At 42.1% G+C, this 21152-nt stretch overlaps 2 gene segments (V, D, J or C); both read left to right on the plus strand.

The window, feature by feature from the left end:
• LOC134497121 (immunoglobulin heavy variable 3-21-like) overlaps window positions 1-21152 on the plus strand; it is a 132850-nt gene that overhangs the window by 73109 nt on the left and 38589 nt on the right.
• On the plus strand, window positions 18-10817 carry LOC134496106 (immunoglobulin heavy variable 3-48-like). The segment is given in 3 exon segments: window positions 18-63; window positions 149-447; window positions 10791-10817. Coding segments are annotated over 3 exon segments (372 nt in total).

Below are 21152 nucleotides of genomic sequence, written 5' to 3' on the forward strand. Positions count from 1 at the left end.
CGTTAGAGGGAGCAAAAATGGTCCCCTGGCTAAACCTGGTGTCCTTTTTAGTAGTCCTGCGAGGTAACTCTTCCCTCTCTACAGAATTTCCTTCTATTTTTGTTTTTGTATTCAGGAGATCTCATTGAAACACCTTTATTTTTTTTAGGAGTTCAGTGTGAGGTCCAGTTGGTGGAGTCCGGAGGAGACGTGAGGAGGCCTGGAGAGTCCCTCCGTCTCTCCTGCCAAGCCTCCGGATTCGACTTCGGGAGCTATGAAATGAGCTGGGTGAGACAGGCTCCCGGAAAAGGACTGGAATGGGTGGCATACATACATCCTTATTCCAGTACTATTACCTACTCGGAAAACGTCAAGGGACGCTTCACCACCACCAGGGACAACTCCAAAAGCCAACTCTATCTGCAAATGAACAGCCTGAAGCCGGAGGACTCGGCTGTCTATTACTGTGCGAGAGACACAGTGAGAGGAAGTGAGTCTGAAGCCAGGCAAAAACCTTCCCCTCCTCAGAGCAGCTCTGCAAGTTGATTCAGCCAGACAAGGCTGACTTTGTGTATTTGGAATGAGAAGCAGCAGATGAGTCTCCATCTTAGCAAGGGGGAGGCCAGAGATGATCTTGGAGGAAGCAGTGGGGAACCTGGTTGGCGCTTTGGGAGGGGACACAACGGAAATCTCAGGGAAGTAAAATAACCTGGGTAGCTTATAAAAAGATAAAATTTAATTAGAGGGAGAAACATGGATTCATTAACTACATTCTTCCTTCTTTTATTCCTTTGCCGTTAAGTCCCCTTTCCTTCTCTCAATATCATCAGAGGAACAGGAGAAGGAGTCTCTTTTCTAGTCTTTTTAAAGATGTTTCAATGTCTGAAGATCATTTTCTTCATTCTGTATCTTAAGAACTTTTAATTAAAATGGATATGTAAATTTTACTTATAAGGAAAACAAAAAACAAGTTTATTCTCAACATTTTACCTTTCCTGTTCTTTTCTTCTCATTATTGTTTTGTTTTGTCTTGTTTTTCTGAATTAAGAAAAAAAAAAATCCTGGAAAGGGAAGAAGAAAACTAGGATAGGATGAAATAGTGTTCTTTCCTTTTTTTTTCTTTTTTGTCACAATGAGGAAATTTGCATATGTTAACTGAATGCATACTCTGGTGGGAGGAGATGGACAGTGACAATTTTGATAGATAGATAGATAAATAAATACCTTTATTTTGGTATTTGTTTTTTTTCTGTCCCACCCTTGTGTGGCTTTAACTCAGTGAAAGATTATGGAGGTAGAAAATGAGAAAAAAATGAATAAGGGTGGACATGATAAAGAGGATCTTCAAAGCATAGAAACAGTTAGCTAAATAATAATTTAATAAATCGTAAATTGTAAAGGATAATATTTTATGCTATGTCTCATACTACTGACAACCATATTTAGCCAATGAAGTTGAAGGGAGATGAGATAGAAGACAATGTAAAAAATCATTCCCCTGAAACATACTGGAAAGTTCGGAAAGGCAAGGCAAGGCAAGGCAAGGAAAGGAAAGGCAAGGGAAGTTAATCCTATTTTCTATGAGGAAAGCCAGGATGGATGAAAAATGGAGCAGCCTTGCCTCACTGGCTTAAACAGTCTTGGTCTTCTTTTGACCGATTGATAATTCTGAAAAAAAATCAAGGACAAAAAGTTAACTTACTGTCATAGATGCAACGGATGGAAAGCAACGATAAGGAGGAAGATCAACCTTTATTGCAAGCCACAATCATCATGATCCAGTTCATATAAGAAAGAGGGATGAAGGAAAGGTGAGGGGTGTTGCCTGCGGAGTGGGAAATTCCAAGGCTCTGACTCGCTGGGGGGTTCCTTGGGCCTCAAGGTGGTCAAATCAGGTTTAATCCTTGCTAAGGAAAGGAGGAAGGATGACACACAGTATTTTCAAAGGGGGGAGGAGCACTGGGAAATGCTCTCTGTTTCCATGTTAACAAGTGGAGGAATGTTGGAGGTTAGATGCATTCCTTCAACAGAGGATGGGGCATCTGTGGTTTTCTGACCAGACACATTGCCACACTTCCCTTAGAAGGCCCACTATAGGGCCATTGCAAGTCTTCAGTGTCTTTGGTTGGTTTTGTCTCTGTGAGCAATACTCCTTTTTTTCTTGCCTGAGAGGATGAAGGGGAGTTTCATTTACGGAAATGGGAAGATAATTTGGAGAAATAAAGGAATGGAGCAAAAGATAAAATAATGTTTTACTCCATGTCTCATCTGAATGATAACCAGAGTGATCCAATAACACTTAATGACAGGAGATGCAGAAGCAACACTTAGAATGAATTCTCCCATCAAAAAGAACACAGAACTAGTAAAGAGCCGATTGTGTCAAACGTTGCATCTTTGTAGGTCTGTCTACCCATAGTAAATTGAGGACGAGGGAAGAAGAGGGCAGACTTGCCTCAGTCTGGTTCAAATAATCTCTCAAGGTTGGTGTTCTACAAAGAGGATCTGGCTGACCACCTGATAGGGATGGTTTGCAATAGATTAGCTAGATGGTGTGTCCCAATTCATTTACTCCATGATTTGATGTGACACCAGGGAAAATAAATAAGTATCCTCCATGTACAGAAAATGCAATCAGTCATAGAGTAAGCCTTCAAAAGGAATCCTCTATCAGGTACCAAAAGGGCATATTTAGATGTCTCCCTAGACCTGCTTAGACCTCCTGGAGAACCTTCATTTCTTCTCAGCCTCACTTCCCCTCCTGGAATGTCGGAATCTCCTCGGAGAATTAGGCAGATGCCCCTCGTCCTCACCCTCCGCAGCAGGGGGCAGTGGTGTGAGCCTGAATCGCATTGCCCGTGTGTGGGGTGGTGGAGGTGGTGGGGTGGGGTAGGGAAATCAAAGTAGTGTCATTAGATATTGTCTCATTTTGGAGGCATCCTTGTTTTTTTTCTGTTTTTCTGTTTTATTTCCATATTAGTTCACCAAAAAGGTCTCAAGAAAATTTCACATCTAAGGAGGCTCCAATCCTCACTGGGAAGCCATGTCAGAGTTGACAACAGATGCGCTCTGCTAAATAGAGAGCAACGGAACCCTTTGGGGAATAGAAAGAGACTTATGAGTATTTCCCAATCCAGAGAGAGAATGTATTTCCTGGCATTTTTAAGGGTATATGGCATTGGTATTACTAACGCTACTGCTATTACTATTATTATTATTATTATTATTATTATTATTATTATTACTATTGGTATTAATACTACTATTATTACTCTTTCAAATTTTATGACTGCCCATCTGGCTGAATCAACTCTGGGCAACTGGCAACTGATAAAAACACCACACAAAATACCAACTCAAACAAAGCAATATATTAAATTCATACAACTACCGACTTAAAAACCATTCAAATAGGCAAAGAACAACCCACTTACTCCATCTATTCCATTTCTCCCTGTGATTTCTCTCATTAAACTCTGACTTATAAATTGTTCCTCCTGGCTTGTTCTGAATTCAGTTCTTTGGGGTTTCTTCAGGTTGGCCTGGTTAAGGGAAAGAAGGTGGAAAAGAATTTCCTGAGCTAAGATTTTGCATGTCTGTCTTTTAATTACTATAATGTAAACATGCCTTTCTCCTATGTACTCACCGTAAAAAACAAACAAAAAAAAACCTTGCCTTCACTTTTTGTAGGATTGGAAAGTTATGATGAAAATCACCAGTGTAAGATGTGTGCAAAGAAATCTATGAGATCAGTGCTACGAGGGGCTCTTTTATCAGAAAAAATATGTAAATTGAGTCACAATTGGTGGAGTCTGGAGTGGATGTGACAAGACCTGGAGAGTCCTTCCACCTCTCCGGCAAACCTCTGGATTGCTGGAAGAAATCGGAAGCCTGACAAGATATTCTCTTCTTGAATTGAAGACGAAGGGAACCTCTGCCTCTACAATTAGAACAGACTAGTAATGGTACCTGGTATTGGGAGCTCTTGCACACAATACCGTATCTGACGATCACTGATGTAATACCTATGGTTGTCCCTTTGAACTTGTCTATTTCTCCAGCAGCTTCCATGAGGATAAAATAGAAATTATATTATAAATTTGCGATGAAAAGAGCCCTTTGTTTTTTTTTTCTCCAGCAGGCTAAATTGCTCAGCCTCTCCATGACTTCTCTCTTGCCCACATAGTAGCAACCTCTTGGTGAAATATGAAAGAGGCTCACAACATTTGCCTGAATTAAAAGGGGCCCATCCAAGCAAATATGTAGAATTTAAACCATGGAAAAGGAATTTTCCAAGAAGAACTCCTACAGTTTCAAACAAACTTTTATGGAGGCTTCATTCTAACTTCATTATCCAGGAAGCCATGATTTGTGGTCCTCTCTACGAAGCAACACTCTCTGCTCCATACAGATTAAGGATGAAATGCCTGCTTCCCTCACTGTTTCATCCTTCTCAGCTATACAGAATTTCTCAACAGCAGGGACCGTAAGAATTATTCTGCTCTCAATAAAGACTCAAAACTAGTACAGACCAGAGTTTGACAGATGATCAACGCTGCCATCCTGTGTGCCTAGAGGGAACCTGGGATGAGGGAGGGACAGGGCAGCCTCCTCTAAGTGTGGGTAGAGCAGTCTCTTTTGGTGGCAGGTCTGCAGACAGGACCTCAATGGCCACCTCTTAAGGACGGTTTCTACAGATGAGCGGGAAGGTTTAACCTAACTAATTCATTTTCTTCTCTTTTATTTCGTTTTTTCTCCTTTCACTGTTTACTCCTTCTCCCTATCCTCTTTTCTTTCTCTAAGTTGACGTTGTATAAGATTTTACTATTATAAACAAAATTCTTCATGCGAATTAACATTGTTGTTGTTGTTGTTGTTTATTCGTTTAGTCGCTTCCGACTCTTCGTGACTTCATGGACCAGCCCACGCCAGAGCTTCCTGTCGGTCGTCAACACCCCCAGCTCCCCCAGGGACGAATCCGTCACCTCTAGAATATCATCCATCCATCTTGCCCTTGGTCGGCCCCTCTTCCTTTTGCCTTCCACTCTCCCTAGCATCAGCATCTTCTCCAGGGTGTCCTGTCTTCTCATTATGTGGCCAAAGTATTTCAGTTTTACCTTTAATATCATTCCCTCAAGTGAGCAGTCTGGCTTTATTTCCTGGAGGATGGACTGGTTGGATCTTCTTGCAGTCCAAGGCACTCTCAGAATTTTCCTCCAACACCACAGTTCAAAAGCATCGATCTTCCTTTGCTCAGCCTTCCTTATGGTCCAGCTCTCGCAGCCATATGTTACTACAGGGAACACCATTGCTTTAACTATGTGGGCCTTTGTTGTCAGTGTGATGTCTCTGCTCTTAACTATTTTATCGAGATTTGTCATTGCTCTTCTTCCAAGGATTAAGCGCCTTCTGATTTCCTGACGGCAGTCAGCATCTGCAGTAATCTTTGCACCTAGGAATACAAAGTCTTTCACTGCTTCTACATTTTCTCCCTCTATTTGCCAGTTATCAATCAAGCTGGTTGCCATAATCTTGGTTTTTTTGAGGTTTAGCTGCAAACCAGCTTTTGCACTTTCTTCTTTCACCTTCATCATAAGGCTCCTCAGTTCCTCTTCACTTTCAGCCATCAAAGTGGTATCATCTGCATATCTGAGATTGTTAATGTTTCTTCCAGCGATTTTAACTCCAGCCTTGGATTCCTCAAGGCCAGCTTGTTGCATGATGTGTTCAGCATACAAGTTGAATAGGTAGGGTGAGAGTATACAGCCCTGCCGTACTCCTTTCCCAATCTTAAACCAGTCTGTTGTTCCGTGGTCTGTTCTTACTGTTGCTACTTGGTCGTTATACAGATTCTTCAGGAGGCATACAAGATGACTTGGTATCCCCATACCACTAAGAACTTGCCACAATTTGTTATGGTCCACACAGTCAAAGGCTTTAGAATAGTCAATAAAACAGAAATAGATGTTTTTCTGAAACTCCATGGCTTTTTCCATTATCCAGCAGATATTGGCAATTTGGTCTCTAGTTCCTCTGCCTTTTCTAAACCCAGCTTGTACATCTGGCAATTCTCGCTCCATGAACTGCTGAAGTCTACCTTGCAGGATCTTGAGCATTACCTTACTGGCATGTGAAATGAGTGCCACTGTTCGATAGTTTGAACATTCTTTAGTGTTTCCCTTTTTTGGTATGGGGATATAAGTTGATTTTTTCCAGTCTGATGGCCATTCTTGTGTTTTCCAAATTTGCTGGCATATAGCATGCATTACCTTGACAGCATCATCTTGCAAGATTTTGAACAGTTCAGCTGGGATGCCGTCGTCGCCTGTTGCCTTGTTATTAGCAATGCTTCTTAAGGCCCACTCAACCTCACTCTTCAGGATGTCTGGCTCTAGCTCACCGACCACACCGTCAAAGCTATCCCCGATATTGTTATCCTTCCTATACAGGTTTTCTGTATATTCTTGCCACCTTTTCTTGATCTCTTCTTCTTCTGTTAGGTCCTTGCCATCTTTGTTTTTGATCATACCCACTTTTGCCAGGAATTTGCCTCCAATGTTTCTAATTTTCTGGAAGAGGTCTCTTGTCCTTCCTATTCTATTGTCTTCTTCCACTTCCGCGCATTGCTTGTTTAAAAATAATTCCTTATCTCTTCTGGCTAACCTCTGGAATTTTGCATTTAATTGGGCATATCTCCCCCTATTAGTGTTGCCTTTTGCTTTCCTTCTTTCTTGGGCTACTTCTAGTGTCTCAGCGAATTAACATACATAATATTAATTGAATAGCAATATAAAATTATTAGCATACATACTATTAGTAAATATTATTAACAAATAATAGATAAATATAATTAATATTTGTCAATGCAATTAATATATAATAAACATTAATAAATAAATATCATAACAATTGTATATATAAATGATCTATAATTGGTCTGGCAGAAAGGGCACGCTGGGGACCTCCTTGCCTAACGAATGCCAACCGGTGGGGTGGAAGAGGACCGCCTTCACTGCTGTTGCCCCGCCCAGTAGAACCCCTTGCCCCCCCCCCGAGATGAGGCTGGCCCCCACCCTTCTGGCCTTCGGGAGCAGCATCAGGACCTGGCTGTGCCAACTACCTCAGGGGTCCAACAGGGATAGGCAGCCCTGGGGACGCTTGCTGGCCTAAATGCTCTCTCCACTTTTTATTTTCCCTCTTTCCTCTTCTTCTCTCTTTTGTATTTTTTCTATTTTTATGATGGTTTTATAATTCTTAATTCTGAGCTGCCCAGAGTCACTTTCACAGTGAGACGGGCGGTACATAAATGTATTATTAGATTTATATACCACCCATCTAACTGTAAAAGTGACTTTGGCCAGCTCAGAAATGAGAATTATAAAACCATCATAAAAATAGAAAAAAAACAAATAAATCTAGCTACCTACCTATCTATCTCCCCCGTAAGATGTATGCCAAGAAACCGGCAAGTCAGTGCCCTGAGGGGCTCTTTTATCCCAAGCATGATGTAAATCAGGGCACCATTTCCTCTTTAAAGGAGCCCCACAGTTTCCCTTTTTGAGGCCGCACCCATCAACCCAAAGTTTGTGCACTTTCCCAAATTCTTTCTTATCAATTCCCCTCCTTTCATTAACGGGAGAAAAAATGATCCTGTGGCTAATCATGGTTTCCTTACTAGCAGTCCTCAGAGGTAATTGTTTCCTCCCTATCCAGGTCCCCTCCTCCCCCATATTCTGTTCTTCCATGCAGGAGATTTCAATGAAACACCTTTCTTTTTAGGGGTCCAGTCTGAGGGCCAGTTGGTGGAGTCTGGTGGGGACGTGAGAAGGCCTGGAGAGTCCCTCCGTCTCTCCTGCCAAGCCTCTGGATTCGACTTCACCAGCTATGGCATGGACTGGGTGAGACAGGCCCCTGGAAAAGGGCTGGAATGGGTGGCATACATAAATCCAAGTTCTGCTACTATTTCCTACTCGGATAAAGTCAAGGGGCGGTTCACCATCTCCAGGGACAATTCCTGCACCCAGCTGTATCTGCAAATGAACAGCCTGAAGCCAGAGGACTCGGGAGTCTAGTACTGTGCAGGAGACACAGTGAGAGGAACTGAGTCTGAAGCCTGGCAAAAACCTTCCCTTCTGTAGAGCCGCTCTCCAATTTGATTTAGTCAATAGTATAGCGTAAAAGTAATGTTATACACTATAGCAAAATAATAATAGGAAACACTGTATGATATTGTCTCTTTCGTAATATAGGATATGAGATGGGATATTAATCAATAGCCCTAGAGAGCAGTCACATAATTTCAAAAGAGTTTCAAAGAAATCTGTCATGTGAATTTAGAGAGTGACTCTTTATCAAAAGACATTTGAAAACTAAGGGACAATTCTCCTCTCCTCTCCTCTCCTCTCCTCTCCTCTCCCCTGTTCTCCTCAGTGGGATATACCTTCAAGGAAAGGTGGAAGGTCCATGCACTGAGTGCCTCTTTTTTTTCTTGAGGACTCTATAATCAGTTACTGCTTCGGCTTTAACTGAACCATATGAAATGGCCAAAAATGTTCCAGTGTATGTAGAGATGGAATTTACCTAGGAAAAATGGAATACAGTTTGAAGAAATAAAGAAAACTAAAAAGAGGATAAAATTATGTTTTCCTCTAAGTCTCATCTTTAGCAAAATCTTTTGCAAATGAATGGTAGAAGAAGGACAAGAGGTGCTAAGAATTATTCTCCTACCAGAGAGAATACAGAACTGGTATAGAGCAGATTTTGACCAATGATTAGCCCTTCCAACCCGGTCTGCCTGGAGTAAAACAAGGGCAAGGGAAGAACGAGGGGGAGATGCTTTAATCTGGCTGGAACAGGCTCTTTTGGTTGGAGGTCTGCAGAGAGGGTCTGGCTCCCAACCAGTTAGGGATGGTTTTTACAAGATGACCGAGATGGTCCTTCCCAACTCGTTTTTACATGATTTCATGATATTTAGGAGAAAAAATAAGAATACACGACCTGAAGAAAATACAATATCTCATAGAATAACCCATCAAAAGGAATTTCCTATCTTATAATAAAAGGGCAGCTTTGGGTTACTCCCTAGACCGGCTTAAGTTCCCTGGTGCTCTTCATTTCTTATGAGCCCTAATTACCATTTCTTAATGCAAGAATCACCTGGGAATGTTAAGTAGATGCCTCCCCTCCTCAAGTTTTACACCAGGGAGCAGTGTTGCCACATGGAATCACTTTGCATATGTGTGGGGTGGGGGTGGGGGAGGGGAAAAAAAGGAAGGGTCTGCAGGCCTCGTCTCACTTCGGAGGCATCATTACATTTACTCTGATTTTCCTAAGAGACCACTGAAGGCAATTCAAAGAAATTTAACATCCCAGGAGATTTCATTCCTCACCATGAAGCCACATCTGAGTTGAGAACAGATGTGCTTTGCTAAATATAGAACAAACTGAATTGTTTGGAAAATGCAAAGTCATTTATTTGTGTTTCTCAGTCCACGGACTAAGTGTAGGGATGGGAGTTTTATTAGTATTTGTATGAATGAACTCTGGGCCCATAAAAAGACCATACAAAATGGGAACCAACCCCTCCCCCCACCCCCAATGTACAGTATGTAATCCATAGAATTGCCGAGTAAAAAACCAAACTAATCAGGAACACCCTACAGGTTGTTTTACAGTTGTTTCCGTGTCCTGGTATATATTTCTCTGTCTCAGTCCCAATCTCTCTCTCTCTCTCTCTCTCTCTCTATATATATATATATATATATATATATAGAGACACACACACACACACACTTGTATACACATACCCACACACTCACACACACAGACATATATATAGGTATTTGAAAATTTAAATATGTTTAAAATCATTTTCCCCTGTTAGCAGTAGCATTGTAGCCAGGTAATAAAATTAGGATGCTCTAAGTCCCCAAATAGTTTGGTGGGGTGTGACACCGAGGAAGGGGGCCAAAGCCAGAAAAGTGTTGGAGGTACTGGCCAATCCAGCATGCCTCATTAGCATGTGCATTAGCATGTAAATTGAGTTCATCCCATGATGTAATTCTTAATGTTTCTGAGGAAGCTGATTGTTCCACTCTCACTTCCTCTTATCTCTCTTCATCCTTCTTCAAGACTGGGAGTTATGCGCACGGCTGTGTGCTGCTCCATCTTTCTGGGGGCCATGTGGCAGGCTTGGCATTCCCCTTTCTACAGGCAGGTCTTACAGCTATAGGGCTAAGGGTGAATTAATTTAGGGTAGACAAAAGAAGGACAAAGATTTCATCCTTTCTGAATGGAAATGTAACTGGACCTTGAATAAAATGAGTAAGGTATTCCTTTACTTTGAACCGTCTCTGTCTAAGCATGTAATTCTTTATGCTTGGGAGGGCTGAGTGCTTAATATCAATAACCTGTGTTCCTCTGACATGCTCATTAAAGCTATCATAGATAAAATTCTTTTTCTGTGCACAGCTCCTCTGCTGTGTAAGCTCTGCTCCAATTCAGTGGTCCTAGCTGTCCACTAATTGGCTTCAAAAATAAGGCATAAAAACATCAGGCCCAGGGTAGCCTAAATGAGGTCATGTTATAATACTTATAAGAGCAGAGGAATGTAGATCAGCGGTTCTCAAGTCAATTCCAGGGAAAGTCGTGTTCTAGGAAGTTTAGGAAAAGTGCCTCCCCACCTCCAACAGAAGAGTGACCTTCGCAGCCCTAAATATTGAGAGTCCTGATTCTGTCTCCATCTCCCTTACTGGACCTCTTTTGCTCTTCTGGAGCTCCCTAACTTCTTCCCACCTCCCTTCCCCTCTTAGAATACAGGCATCTCCTTGGAGAATTGAGCCCTCTGCCTCATCTTCCATGGTTTTACACTAGGGGGCACTGTGGGTCTGAATAGTCCCTCTGAATATGGAGCAAGTAGAAAGGGTGTCTTCAGAGGAGGTGACAGTTCTGAGCCTTGTTCCTAGATGGGAACAAAGAAAAAGAAGAACAAGGGCTTCAATCACAGTTGCCAAGGACCTGGGTGAAAAGCTAGTTGTTCAGGGTCCTTTCAAACACCAGTGGGATGGGGGCCATTTGAATCTCAGGGGAAACCGCGTTCCAGAGGGCAGCTGTGGTGATCAAGAAGTGCACTGCTGGGATCTCAATCAATGGCATTCTTTCATCGAAGGAACCCTGAGCATGGTAGCCCTGCCAGATCAGATCACCCAGGCAGACACTGTGGGAGACAGACAGTTCTTCAAGCAACCAGACTTTATTTCACGTAGGGCTTTATAGTTAGTGAACGGCACCTTGAATCGCTGTCAGAATCCAACGGGCAACCAGTGCACCTTGCAAAGCAGAGACAGTATATGGCCATAGAGATGCAAGCCTATCACTGCCTGTGCTGCTGCATTCTTGACCATTTGAAGCTTCTGGGTAAGGTTCAAGGGCAGGCCCAATCTACTGTTGCAGTAATCAAGTCATGAAGTGGCCACGGCACCACTGGCTTGTCCTGAGTTTAGGAGAAAAACTAAGAATTCCCCCAACCAAAGAATAGACAACCGGTCAAAGAGTAACTTTTCAAAAGGGATTTCCTATCAGGAAGGAGAACAGCAGCTTTGGATTTCTTACTAGACCTTCTCAATCCCCTAGAGATCCTTCATTTTTTCTGAGGTTCACTTCCCCTCCTGGAACACAAGAATCTTCCTGGAGAGTTTGATGACTCCCTCTCTTCCTCATCACTTCCACAAGGGAGTAGCACTTGCACACTTAGTCCCGGTGGCCATGAGGGATGGTTTGCGCAGGGAAATAAGACAAGTGGGCACAAATATAATCTTATTTCTGAGGTTGATTATATCGTCTGATACTGGCTTCAAGGGTTCCCTCAAAGAATCGGAGGATATTTAACTTCTCAAGACACTAAATCCTCAGACATGAAGCCATGTCTGAGTTTAAAACAGAGGTGATTTCTTAAATACAGAAGAAATTGATATTTTGGCTGAATAGTGTAGCACACTTCCTAACTCAGATGTGGTAGCCTTTTTATTTCCTGTCTGTAACAGGCAATGGAACCCTGCCCTTTGTCCCATGTACGGATAATTAAAGATGTCTGTCTTGATCCATAGAAGGGCTTGCCCAAACTCGCAAACTTGTTTCAGAGAAATCTGTATTCTGTGAATGGATAGGCTACCTCTTTAACCAAAGGGGGAAAAAAAGAAGTAATTAAGAGAGGATAGAAGATAGTCCCTCACTTTTCACATATCTCTTGCAATGCAATTTGGAGAAGGGAAAGTGATTATGTTTCTCTGCCATTTGGGAGCATGTTGGTTATAAATCGATTTTTGACCTTGTGATGTGTGGACATTCAACCAATCTGGCATGCGTATGATTCTGGATTGCTTGGTCTGCATCACATAAACACGGGTTTCATCCACAGACCACAGTTAACGAAAAACCACTCAAACACACACAGACAACATAAACAGCACAGAAACACACAGAGTTACTTTAAAAATAATCTATGCCATCCCCTCCTGTCTCTAATGTAACTGTTAAATAATTCTTGGTGGATGTTTGTTGATTGTACTTTCAACATTTGAAATAGCACAAAAACAGGTACTTGCTTTATTTCCTCTACTGTCTGACTCTTATAAGGGTTTACTCATAATCTCAAGATAGTTTCAGAGAAATCTCTAAAATTAACAGAAAGAGTGATTCTTTTATCCAAAGACATTTGTAAATTAAGGGACAATTCTCCTCTCCTCTCCTCTCCTCCCCTCCTCTCTCCTCTGCTCTCCTCTCCTCTCCCCTCTCTCTTGTGTGAAAAATACCTTCATGGAAAAGTGGAAGGTCAATGCACTGAGGGCCTTTTATCCTGCGGACTGTATATTCAGTGACAGCTTCTGCTTTAAATGAACCTTCTCTTAACTTTAAATGCTTCCCTGAATGACTGTGGTTTTATGACATCTTGCTTTCCTTACTCACATGAAGACCTGTCCTTTTCTGTATGTACTGATAATAACAATAACAATAATAATAAAAAGTCCGGTTTGATTGCTCTGAGATATTTCCATCAATTCAAAATCATGTGTGAAAGGTGTGTGCAAAGCAATCGTTATGTGGAGGCCCTGAGGGGCTCTTTTCTCAGAAGCGATATGAAATCAAAGCTTAATTTCCTCTTTAAAGGAGCCCCGTGGTTTCCATTCCAGGCTACACCCAGCAACACAAAGTTCTTTCACTCTCCTGAATCCCTTTCTGTCAATTTCCCTCCATTCATTCAAGGGACATGAAATGAGCCTGTAGCTAAACTTGGTGTCCTTTTTGGCATTCCTCAGAGGTAATTCTTCCCCCTATACAGAGTTTCTTTCCTTTTTAATTCCTTAAAACAGGAGAGTTTATTGAAACACCTTTATTTTTTTGAGGAGTTCAGTCTGAGCTCCAATTGGTGGAGTCTGGAGCGGATGTGACAAGGCCTGGAGAGTCTCTCCACCTCTCCTGCCAAGCCTCTGGATTGCTGGAGGAAATTGGAAGCCTGACAAGATATTCTCTTCTTGAATTGAAGACAAAGGGAACCTCTGCCTCTACAATTAGAAAAGACTAGTAATGGTACCTGGTATAGGGAGCCCTTGCACACAATACCGTATCTGACAATCACTGAAATAATACCTGTGGTTGTCCCTTTGAACTTGCCTACTTCTCCAGCAGCTTCCATGAGGATAAAATAGAAATTATAATAAACATCTGAGGTGAAAAGAGTGCTGGCCCTTTGTTCATTTTTCTCCAGCAGGCTAAATTGCTCAGCCTCTCCATGACTTCTCTCTTGCCCGTAGAGTAGCAACCTCTTGGTGAAATATGAAAGAGGCTCACAAAATCTGCCTGAATTAAAAGGGTCCCATCCAAGGAAATATGTAAAGTGAAAGCCATGGAAAAGGAATTTTCCAAGAAGAACTCCTACAGTTTCAAACAAACTTTTATGGAGGGTTAATTCTAACTTCATTATCTAGGAAGCCATGATTTGTGGTCCTCTCTACAAAGCAACACTGTCTGCTCCATACAGATTAAGGATGAAATGCCTGCTTCCCTCACTGTTTCATCCTTCTCAGCTATACAGAATTTCTCAACAGCACGGACCGTAAGAATTATTCTGCTCTCAAGAAAAACACAAAACACAGACAGACCAGAGTTTGACAGATGATCAACGCTGCCATCCTGTGTGCCTAGAGGGAACCTTGGATGAGGGAGGGACAGGGCAGCCTTGGCTCAGTGTGGGAAGAGAAGTCTCTTTTGGTGGCAGGTCTGCAGACAGGACCTGGATGGCCACCTAAGAAGGACGGTTTCTATGAGATGACCTAGAAGGTTTTTTCTAACTATTTCATTCTATAAATTTATGAGATTTAAGAGAAAAGAGAAGACCCCCCCCCATCTCCAGAAAATACTGTGTCGCAGAAAGTAACCCATCAAAAGGAATGTCCTATAATATAATGGAAGAACAGCTTTGGATTTCTCCCTAAACCTGCTAATATCTCCTGGAGATCCTTCATTTCTTCTTAGCCATAATTCCTATTTTTGAATGCAAGAATCTCCTGGGAAAATTAAGTAGATGTCTCCCCTCCTCCCATTTTACACCAGGGGGCGGTGTTGCCACACGGAATCACTTTCCCTATGTTTGGGGTGGGGGGGGGGGCAGAGGAATAAAGCAATTGTCTGCGGACTTTGTCTCATTTTGGAGGCCAGATTATATTTACTCTTATTTTCCTAAGGGATCACTGAAAAATCACAAGGAAAAGCCACATCTCGAGAAGCCGCAGTGTTCACTCTGGCCATGTCTGAGTTGACAAGAGATGGGCGCTGCTAAATAAGGAGCAAACAGAATTCTTTGGAAAACAGTGATTGATTTCTGTTTCTCACTCACAAAGAGAGTGTATTTGGTCAGGTTAATATTAATGTGGGACTTGCCATTATTATTTCAATTTCAATGGCTGCCCATCTTGCAGAATCAACCTTGGCAGCTAGCAACCAATGAAATCACCATACAAACTAGTCACCACCATCACCACCCCCCGTAACTAAAATCCATCCAACTGCTGAGTGAAAACCAAGCTAATAAAACAAAAAAGACTCCACAGGGTCCAGCTGTTTCTAATTTGCCTGTGAGTTCTTTGATTATGATTTTGCAACCTGGACATGTAAGGGCAATTCCACTCTGCCTTCCAAATTGTGCTTTATGGCTCGGTCTACATTCCGTTGTTTTTTGTTTCTTCAAAGAACATGGTCAAGGGAAGAACTATGGAGGAAAAAGATCCTGGACTCAGAGGTGGCCTTTTTTCATGTTCAGTCTCTAACAGGGCTGTTTAAAATATTATCAGTGCATGTTTTATTTTTCTTACCTTTAAACACTTTCCCCAACGGATGAGATTTAATCAGATCTTGCTTTACTTATTCTCATCTAAACCTCTCCTTTTTTGTATGTACTGATAATAACAATAAAAAAAGTCTTGCTTGATTGTTCTGAGATGTTTCCATCCATTCAAATTCATATGTGAAAGCTGTGTGCAAAGAAATCTATTCCCCAATGCCCTGAGGGGCTCTTTTATCCCAAGCGATATGTAAATCAGGCCACCATTTCCCCTTTAAAGGAGCCCCACGGTTTCCCCTTCATGCTACCCCCACCAGCACAAAGGTTGCGCCCTTTCCTGACTCATTCCCTATCACTTCTCCTCTATTCATTAGAGGGAGCAAAAATGATTCTGTGGCTAAACCTACTCTCCTTATTAATAGTCCTCCATGGCAAAAACTCTCTCTTCCTCAGAGCAGAGGTAATTCCTCCAACTCTATAGAGTTTCCTTCTATTTGCTGTTTTTGAATACAAGATATCCCACTGAAATACTTTTATTTTTTATGTGTAAAGTCCAGTTGGTGGAGTCTGGAGGGGACGTGAGAAGTCATGGAGAGTCCGTCCGTCTCTCCTGCCAAGCCTCTGGCTTCCCCTTCAGCAGCTATTGGATGAGCTGGGTGAGACAGGCCCAAGGAAAAGGACTGGAATGGGTGGCAGTGATTGGTAGATCCTCATCTCCGATTTATTATTCGGATAAAGTCAAGGGGTGGTTCATCATCTCCAGGGACGATTCCCGCAGCCAGCTGTATCTGCAAATGAGCAGCCTGAAGCCAGAGGACTCGGGAGTCTAGTACTGTGCAGGAGACACAGTGGGAGGAACTGAGTCTGAAGCCTGGCAAAACTTTCTCCTCCTCAGAACAACCCTCCAATTTGATTCAGTCACAGAAGGTTGAGTTTGTGTAGTTAGAATGAGCAGCAGCAAATCTCCACAGTATGAAGTGAGAGCCCACAGCTGATCTTGGAAGACCCAGTGGGTAATGTGGTTTCATAAGGAATCAAGATCTCTCTCTTCCTCCTTACTTTCTTCCCCAAATACTGCTTTTCCCGCCATACAGATTTCCCTCCTCAAGCAAGGCAAAAGGTGAAAATGGAACAGGAAGCACCCAGCTGTTCTGACAAAAGATCCCTTTCAGATTTAGCATGAGATCTTTCAAATAAAACGACCCATTCAGGTGAACATTTTTCCCAGGCCGAAGAGATCTCCACAAAAGATTACTTCTCCAGAAAGTTCACCTTCCGATCTAGCAGCGCCAAACATGAAGAGTCACAGCTCGGCAGGAAGCCAAACTGCCCCAAGCAAAGGGAACCCCGACCCAGCAGGGGACCCACCACGGAGCGCCCCCCCTCTGAACGCCGGGGAATTGCTCCTTCCCAGAATTCCTAGAGAGCGCCCCCTTTCCATCCACCGGCCAAGTGCGCTTGTACGGAAATTGCTAGAGGGCAGAAATATTTTCACATAAGAATCGCAAAGCTTGTCCACATAAAGAGATGGCAGGAAATTCCAAACTGTGGCCACTGCCGTTGTTCTACAAGCTCTTCGAAAATCAGCTTTCCACCTGTTCACACAGTGGCCTGAGCATTTTTATTCCCAGCTCTGAATGAAGATGACGAGATTTCCTTCCAACAGTGGTTAGATCTTCGGAAGGGGAGATGAAGGAAATCTCAGGGCAGTGGAATAAACTGGGCCCTTTTTAAGAAGTTAAAATCTAAGCTGAGGTAGGAATATGGATTCCTTACCGACAATTGTTCCTTAAGATATTTTGCAGTTCAGTCCCCTTTGGTTCTCAATATCGCCACCGCTCCCCAGTTTAGTTCTTTTCTACATTTTGCTCTTTTCTTGTTCCCTCCACATCAATATAGAGGAAGTCCTCACTTAACGACTGGTTGCTTAATGACCATTGAAAGAAGTGTTTTCTGTCCAGTAAAGCACTTCTGGGCATCGTGAAACATTGCAGCAACATCCCCCCATGATCATGTGACACAGTTTGGGCTCTTGGCAACCAGCTCGCATTTACATATTGTTGCTAGGGGGCTGTGATCACGTGATCGCTTTCTGCAATCTTCTCGGATCCCCAGAAAGTCAATGGGGAAGCCGGCAGGGAAGGTTGCAAGTGATCTAATAAAGAAAGAACACCCCATTGGCTCGATCTGCTTCTTCTCTTCCTCCGAATTCTCTGATTAAACTCTGACTTACTAATTGTGCCTCATGGCTTGGTTGGCGTTCAGTCCTTTTGGGTTTCTACAGAAGAGCGTCGTTAAGGCGAAATGTAAAATTTTTCCTGAACTCCGATGTGCAGCTCTGTTCATTTCTCTTTCAAAAAGCCTTAGTGCATGTTCATTCTCTGTTACCCTGAATCGCTTTTGAAAAGTGGTGAAATCTTTCAAGTCTTTTTTTTAATCACTCTATGGTAAACCTCCCCTTTCTCCTATGTCCTTACATTAAAACAACAACAACAACAATTCTCCTGAACTTTTGCTAGCACTAGAAAATTATGTGAAAATCACCCATGTAAGGTGTGTGCAAGGAAATCTATGAGATCAGTGCCATGAGGGGCTCTTTTATCCCATCAGATATGCAAATCAACACACAATTTCCCCTTTAAAGGAGCGCCATGTTTTCCCCTTTCAGGCTACACCCACCAGCACAAACTTTATGCACTTTCCTGAATCCTTTCTTGTCAATTTCCCTCCACTCATTGAAGGGAGCAAAAATGATCCGGTGGCAGAACCTGGTCTCCTCACTAGCAGTCCTCAGAGGTCATCGTTTCCTCCCTATTCAGGCTCTTTCCATGTTCTGCATGTGTACAGGAGATTTCACCAAAAGACCTTTCTTTGTAGGTGTCCAGTCAGAGGTCCAGTTGGTGGAGTCTGGAGGCGATGTGAGAAGGCCTGGAGAGTCCCTCCGTCTCTCCTGCCAAGCCTCTGGATTCACCTTCAGCAGCTCTTGGATGAGCTGGGTGAGACAGGCCCATGGGAAAGGACTGGAGTGGGTTGCAGTGATTGGTAGATCCTCATCTCCAATTTATTATTTGGATAAAGTCAAGGGGCAGTTCACCATCTCCAGGGACGATCCCCGCAGCCAGCTGTGTCTGCAAATGAGCAGCCTGAAGCCAGAGGACACGGCAGTCTATTACTTTGCAGGAGACAAAGTGAAAGGAAGTGAATCTGAAACCTGGAAAAAAAACATCCCTTCTGTAAACTAAGGGACAAGGTTAAAGTAAGGGATCACTGCCTTGAGTTATTAATAATAAAAAAAAAAACTAAAAATAAAGGCAGGACAGAAAGTGAATGAATGAAATGAATTAAGTTAAAAACTCCAGTTGTCATATGTTCTGCTGCTTTGGGGGGATCTTTTGAACCTGAGGCAATCAAATTGGGAATAGTTTAAAAATAACCCATGACAGGTACAAGAAGGAAATATTAGGGAAAGAGAATGTACTAGGAAGCTTTTATATATATATTTACAAAAACGTTAAAATTTCTTGAGAGGTACAAATATGGACTCATTACCTACATTTCTTCCTTGATGAATATTTCAGTTCATTCCCAATTCGTTCTCTGAATACCACCATCTCTCCTCAGTTAAATTAGTTTCTATATGATGCTCATTTGTCATCCATTCTATATTAATACATATTCAATTCCCTTAATCCTGATACTCCCTCCCCACCGCCGGGAAGAGCCAAGAAACCAACACTTTGGGAATTGCAGTGATCCTCTTCCAGAAGCCTCCTGGGTCCGTTGAGTTTGGACTCTCTTCCTGCCTTTGGCAGCCACCTGGCCGTTCCTGCTGCCACCCCCTCCACTAACTTCCGGGTGGGGGGAAGATTGGAATTGCTCAGCCTCTTTGCTCAACAGGAAAGTTAAATGGAAAATAAATAGTGAAATAATTCCTATGGTTTCACCCTGTAGTTTTCAATCTGGGATGAAGGAAAATCAGCCCCTCAACTTCCACATGGCAATTTTAGATTTCTATTTGATCAAATGTAGCCCTGCTCTTTATCCCAGGTACAAATAATTCAACACTGCTGTCTTGACTCCTATAAGGACTTGCCCAAAATCTCAAAATTCTTTAAAAAAAAATCCATATTATGTGAATGGATAGTGTATCTCCTTTATCCAAAATTATATATACATTCAGGGATGATAGAAGATTGTACCTCAGTTTTCATGCATTTCTTGCATTCCAATTGGGAGAAGGCAAAGTGATTGATTATCTTTCTCAGCCATTTGGGAAAAGGTTGGTTAAAAACAAATTTCTTGATTTTGTGACGTATGGACAATTCAACGATTGTGCTACGCATATAATTCTCAATAGCTTACTCTACATCATATGATCTTTTATCGTAAAATGCCCAGAGATGCTCTTCAAGTGAGATGGGTGATGATGAAAACTGAAATATAAATGAATAAAAATAAAAAGTCTAGTTTTATTGGCACTCCATATTTATAGAGAAATCTCCCATCCTTTTTCTTTTGAAATCACCTAGGCCATCCCATTCTGTCTCTTAAGAAGCCATTACATATTTTTTGTTGGGTGCTTGCCAATCTTAGTGTCAAGAACTTAAATGACACATAAACCATTACGTGTTTTATTTCTCATGTCCTGACATTATAGGCTTTCCTGAAAGAACTTGCCCATAATTTCAAAAGAGTTTCAAAGAAATCTGTCATGTGAATGGAGAGAGTGACTCTTTATCCAAAGATATTTGCAAACTAAGGGAAAATTCTCCTCTCCTCTCCTCTCCTCTCCTCTCCTCTCCTGTCCTCTCCTCTCGTCTCATAGAGGATACAGTATCTCATAGAATAACCCATCAAAAGGAATTTCCTGTCATATAACAAAAGTGCGGTTTTGGATTACTCCCTAGACTGTCTTAAGTTCCCTGGAGCTCTTTCATTTCATCGGAGCCCTAATTATCATTTCTTAATGCAAGAATCTCTTTGGAAAGTAAAGTAGATGCCTCCCCTCCTCAGGTTTTCCACCAAGGGGCAGTGTTGCCACACGGAATCGCTTTGCATATGTGTGGGGTGGGGGCGGGGGAGGGGAAGGGGAAGGGTCTGCAGGCCTTGTCTCACTTCGGAGGCCTCATTACTTTTACTCTCATTTTCCTGAGAGACCACTGAAGGCAATTCAAAGAAATTTAACATCCCAAGAGATTACATTCCTCACCATGAAGCCACATCTGAGTTGAGAACAGATGTGCTTATCTAAATATAGAACAAACTGAATTGTTTGGAAAATGAAAAGTCATTTATTGCTGTTTCTCAGTCCATGGAATAAGTGTAGGAGAGCAAGTTTTTTGAGTCTTAGTATGAATTAACTCTGGGCAGTTAAAAACACATAAGAAGACCATAAAAATGGCAACCCAAAAACCTCCCAATCAGTACGGCTGCTGAGTTAAAAACCAAACCATTAAGAAACATCATACAGGCTTCCAATGATTTATATTCCAACTTTGAGACTTGGTTGTGTATGTAAAATTGATCTGTGGCCTATTAATTGGGCCTTATGGCTTGGTCTGCATTGACTTAATTTTGGTTTCTTCCAAAGAACTTGGTCAAGGGAACAACTGTGGAGCAACCATTTTGAACTCCGATGTGCCATCCTCTTTATTTCCGGACTGTAACATGGCTTTTTGAGGAAATTTCAATGCCTGATTTCTTGCTGTCACCTTAAAACCCTTACATTAAATGAGGAGCATCTGTCAGAAGCTTTAATTATTCCACGGTAAAGCTTCCCTTTCTTCTATGTCCCATGTGTGAAAGGTGTGTTGAGATAAATCTATACCTCAAAGTTCCA

The sequence above is a fragment of the Candoia aspera genome, chromosome 4 (genome assembly GCF_035149785.1).
Source record: "Candoia aspera isolate rCanAsp1 chromosome 4, rCanAsp1.hap2, whole genome shotgun sequence".
Taxonomy (NCBI): domain Eukaryota; kingdom Metazoa; phylum Chordata; class Lepidosauria; order Squamata; family Boidae; genus Candoia; species Candoia aspera.